Source organism: Pterocles gutturalis, unplaced genomic scaffold (genome assembly GCF_000699245.1).
Source record: "Pterocles gutturalis isolate BGI_N339 unplaced genomic scaffold, ASM69924v1 scaffold43456, whole genome shotgun sequence".
In the NCBI taxonomy this organism is placed as follows: domain Eukaryota; kingdom Metazoa; phylum Chordata; class Aves; order Pterocliformes; family Pteroclidae; genus Pterocles; species Pterocles gutturalis.
The window spans coordinates 1-5274 of NW_010099347.1; the positions used below are offsets into that span (position 1 = coordinate 1).

The window sequence follows — 5274 nt, forward strand, 5'->3', positions numbered from 1 at the left end:
TCCTGGGGCGGAGGGGTGGGGAGGGTCTGCTCCGGGGTGTGTGTGGGTTCGGGCAGCGGAAGGGCTGGGAGGAGGATGAGCGGCGGGGTGTGGAGCCGGCCGTGGGGTCTGGGGGAAGTTTGTGGTGAAGGAGCGTTTGTGGGTGAAGTGTCTGTCTGGGGGGCTGGGCGAGGTGTGTTCTGGACTGGGGAGCAATCCTTGTGTTCTAAGGTCTGTCTTTAGATAGTTTAAGCTGTTAAATGTTGGAGTTGATGGACAGAGCTCTTGCTAACGCTCTGAATTTCTCCCTCAGTGCAAAACGGCTCGGTGCATCAGAAGGATGGGTTGAATGATGACGATTTTGAACCGTACTTGAGTCCCCAGGCCCGGCCGGTGAGTACGGTACCTGCGAGCGGGAAGCACCGGGAGCCCAGGGCTGCTCCTGCTGCTCTCTGGCAAAGGCGAGGTTGGCACGCTTGCCTTTCCCCATTTCCACTGATTGCTTTTCGCTGTTTTCCCCACCATACCAGGTCTTTTTATAGCTGCCTGTCTCCAGGCAGAAAGCACTGAGTGCCATTAGGTTGTGGTGGGTGAGGTATAAAGGCTTGAGCAACTTTCTGGGGGTGTAAGGACTTCCTACAGTTGGTCTTCAGCTCTTTTTTTTTCAACATAACTTGTCTTGAAGTTACCATTTCTGCTCTTTCAGTTTTACTGTTGTGACCTTGTTTCCGTGCTGGTTTCTGGTTCTTTACGCTGTACGAGGAGATGCAATGAAGCTGGGTTGTGAAATTGCTTCACACGATGCAGTTACGCTCCGCAGGGCTTTTGGAGGATTCTATGAATGTTCTTATCTCCCCACTGAGTAAACTGAGAACGCGTGTCATGGGGTTTTCTCTGCTTTTCCACCAAAAACCACACAGAACACACATGAAAAGTTAAAACTTTTCGACAGCTTTAGTTAGAAGTCAAGGTGGAGAGCTTGTGATCAGCTCCTGAAAGCTGGGCTCCCAGATACTTTTCCTCTTAACTTTCTCTATAAGATTAGCTCCACTGTTAACTGTTTTTTGTTTGTTTTTCTTAATGAGTGGTAGGAGAGTGACACATAACAGATGGGGTTCAGCTGATTAGATGGTACAAGTAAACCCTGTAGATAAACATCGGTAGTAGCACTGGAGTGGTGAGTTAATTCTCTTGGCTTCTCTTTCCTCTCCAGTTCTGATTGGTAAAAATAAGCTCTTCTGGTTTTCCCTTCCTGTATTTTTTGATCATTTTTTCTAGTCATTGTATTTATTTTTTCATACAGGGGTGATGTGTGTTTTATTGGAATGCCAGAACAGTTTTCTGTCTCAGTTAAATTTTCAACAAGTGTTTTCTTAGTTGGTGCTAAAGATATGAGGCTGAGTATTCTTTAAGGTCCTGTCAGCTGTTCATCATCTTCAGAATTCAGCCCATCCATTAAGGTAACTTAATTCAGCTCTCGAAAAGTTAAAGCCTAAATTCCAGCTGCATAGGGTGAGAGAGTGTGATTACTTTCTTGAGTCTGGAATAAAACTAGCTGCTTTCCTAGTAGCTATCGTTTAATGGTGGGTTTTTTCTGTCCCAGAAACCAGCATTCCCAATTTCCAGCTTCCTTATGATAGTGGATGTTATTTCCTCCAAAGTGTAGTTCTATTTAAATCCCCTGAAGAGAGCGAAGGTTACTGGAATGCTGGAAGGAACGTGCTATTTTACTCGGTTTTGCATGTTTGATGAAGAACTTCTACGTATTTAGTTTCTTTTTGTATGTGTCACACGGGTAAAAATAATATTTAAAAAATAAGGAAGTGACTGGAGCACGCCCCAGGAGGTGGAGCAGAGCTGTTGCTCCAGAAATTCAGCCGGAGGGAGATAAACCCGCAGCGTACGGTTTGAATGAAACTTTAGGGTGACTTTATCACACTTTCTCCCCACGCTGTGTTGCTCATCAGCTCTCATCCGTGTTTTAACACTCAGAGTAGAAAAAACCCTCGGGTTCAGTCTGGAGAGGAGCGCGGTTCTGCTGAGCCAACCAGCCGGGCTCACGGACACAGAGGGATCGAGGTTACAGAGAGGGCTCTGAAAAAGGAGTTAAATGTAGCCCACTGCCACAGAGTAACACCAGTGGTTTCCGAAATTCCCGTCTGAGCTCTCCACGCAAGCACAGGGTAACCGAGCTGTAAAGTTTCCTGGCTCTTCGTTCAGATGCGGCTTGCTGGCTGGTCAGCCTGGGAAGTTGGGTTACTGTGAATGTTCCAGCTCTGACACACAGCGATTCTGCAACAGTTTAAAAACCAAATAAGCTTAAACCCTGGTTCTGGTTCGGAGGTGAAGAGGAATAGTGAACTTGAGGAAATAACTGTTCAAAGAGTCATCGTGGAGAATTGAGAGCGGTGAGGTTGTATTTGCATACTGACCGTGACGGAGTCAGTTGTGCGAGAGCAGCGCAGCGGAGCGAGGTGGCGGGTTCGAGACACTCGGGGCTTGCTGCTGTTCACCGGTCTCAAACCTGCGCTGGGCGGGGAGCGCTCAGCTGCCGTTCAACTCCTCTGCTCCCTCCTTACTGCGTGAGTACGGCTAGGGAGTACAGGTAATACCTTCGTACAGACGATGGTAAAACATCTCGTGAAGCTAAGCGTAGAACGACGTAAGAAAATCGTTCGAGGTGACAGGGTTTTCGTCTGACAGCGATGTGTGTCGTGTGCCTGGAGGGAGAAGCCTGCGAAAGGCTGCTCTGCCTGCTGGGCTCAGGTTCCAGGTTTGGGCTGCTGTGTTTATGTTCCATTAACGCTAATTTCCAGGAGAGTGTATTGTTACTCGTGTAATTGAGGGAATTATCTTCTGAAGAGACTTTGCAGGTTCAAAATAATATATATTTATTTTTTTTTTAAGTTCCTTCATTTGCCTTACAAATTAGTCAGTGTCAACACTGGTGCTTTTGGGCAGACTGAGCCCCAGATTGTTGCTTGGTTTGGGTTTAGCAGGACTGAGTTCCTCAATTAGTAAAACTGCTGGATGAGAGTTAATTCTGTTATTAATTTGCTTTTGGAACCCCTTGTCTGGGAAAACTGAGAGGCTGGAGAGAGTGTCTCTTGACACCTTCACACCACAGGGAGCTTTGTAGCGTTTTACACAACAAAACAAACCTTGTCTCTGAGCACATGACGTGAAACATCTCCTATTCATTTTTGTAAAGTTGCTGTAGCAGGTTTTGCAAACCTGTTGCTTTCCTGTAACTGGGGGGAAGGCGGAGAGGCAAACCAGCTGTGGCTGGAGCGTGCCAGAGCCATCTTGAGAGCCTCCGCGGAGCTCAGGATGGCGTGAAGTCCTTTGAGAGCTGCACTTGGCACGTGAAAACATGATTCAACAAAAAAAATGGAGTAGAGCCTGCTGCAAGCCAGGCTTTCAAACAGGAACCCATCCTGACTTTCATCTCGTCCGCGCTGGGCTGGCGTGCGAGCGGCTGCGTAGCGCGAGGCTGTCTGCACACAGGTTCCAGTGACTGGGTGATAACGTCCGTTCGGGCGACTTTAACCGCTCCCCGGGGGGGACGTTGGTTTAAATGCAAAATGTTTTTCACGTAGGCAAATCTTGGTGATGCCTGAGAGTGCCCTCATTGTAAAATTAGGCATTTGTTTTTGTAACCTAAAGCCTACTGGGATGTTAGAAAGGGGACCAAGGCATGGAGCAGGTTTTTTTTCCCCTCTCTCTCTGAATTTGAAGCCTGTTTTCTTGTGCTGCTGCTGTCACCATGCTGTCAAAGGCTCCTATGGAAACCCTGTCGATCACTCCCCATTTTTCAGGTATTTTTTCATTGCAGCCCTGGAGCGGTTTGTGTTTTGAGGAGTAGGCTTTAAATCCCTCTTTGTTTCCAAGTTTGTGGAATATTATGAACTTTAAATCGTGGGGATAAAGCTTTTTTCATGGGTAATAAGTTAAGGAAGGCAATTAGGGACATTCATGATTTTGGCCGTGTGCTTCCACTGGACTTTTTTTCCTCCATATTTCACTTCTTTCTGCATCCTTCCCCCAAACCCTCCCTCAAACACCGGAATGAGGGCTGATAAGTACATTACACAAGCCAGAAAAGCTCTTTGGCAGTTGCTACAAAAAACAGACGATACTATTTGGATGCTGGGTGAGATGCTGGTTTATAGCCTGAGCAGGAGCTGTGGGGCAGTCCAGCATCAGAACACGACACGCTCCCATCTCAGCACGGGAGCTGAGCCTTTGTGTTCAGTGTTTCTGGCACCGGAGCAGTTTTTGGAGCAGTTCTGACACAGGAGGTGGTTCAGGGCCGGGCGTGTTTGCCTGCCCAGCCCTCAGGTGGGGAGGGGTGGGGCACGGCAAGCCGAAGGTGGTTTTTATTCCTGGTGAAATGTGTTCAACTCATTCTAACTATTCAGTGCTTATATTTTTTTGGTCTTTTTTTCAGAATAATGCATACACTGCGATGTCTGATTCCTACTTACCGAGCTACTACAGTCCCTCCATCGGGTTCTCCTACTCCTTAGGCGAAGCTGCCTGGTCCACGGGGGGTGACCCACCCATGCCCTACCTGACCTCCTACGGACAGCTGAGCAACGGGGAGCCGCATTTTCTCCCAGACGCCATGTTCGGGCAGCCAGGCGCCCTCGGCAGCACTCCATTTCTTGGGCAGCACGGCTTTAACTTCTTCCCAAGTGGGATTGACTTTTCGGCTTGGGGAAATAACAGTTCTCAGGGACAATCCACTCAGAGCTCCGGCTATAGCAGCAACTACGCCTATGCCCCCAGCTCACTGGGTGGAGCCATGATCGACGGGCAATCCGCCTTCACTAACGAGACTCTCAACAAGGCTCCTGGCATGAACACCATCGACCAAGGGATGGCAGCTCTCAAGCTGGGCAGCACAGACGTTGCAAGCAGCGTCCCGAAAGTCGTTGGTTCAGCTGTCGGTTCCGGATCCATCACCAGTAATATCGTGGCATCTAACAGTTTGCCTCCAGCTACTATCGCTCCTCCGAAGCCGACCTCCTGGGCGGACATCGCTAGCAAACCGGCGAAGCAGCAGCCCAAGCTGAAGACCAAGAATGGCATCGCGGGTTCGAGTCTTCCACCGCCTCCGATAAAACATAACATGGATATTGGAACTTGGGATAACAAAGGGCCGGTGGCAAAAGCCCCGTCGCAGGCTTTGGTTCAGAATATTGGTCAGCAGCCAGCCCAGGTGTCCCCGCAGCCCGTGGGTCAGCAGATCAATAACAGCCCACCGGTGGCACAGGCTCCAGGCGGGCAGCA

General features: G+C 49.0%; 1 protein-coding gene across 1 annotated transcript; it reads left to right on the forward strand.

The window, feature by feature from the left end:
• Positions 1-296: 296 nt before the first annotated feature.
• On the forward strand, positions 297-5268 carry LOC104458450 (YTH domain-containing family protein 2; the record flags this gene model as incomplete). The annotated part of the gene is made up of 2 exons (XM_010076070.1): positions 297-372; positions 4430-5268. A coding segment is annotated over exon 2 (821 nt), but the record flags the coding sequence as incomplete, so codon positions are not given.
• Between the last annotated feature and the right edge of the window lie 6 nt (positions 5269-5274).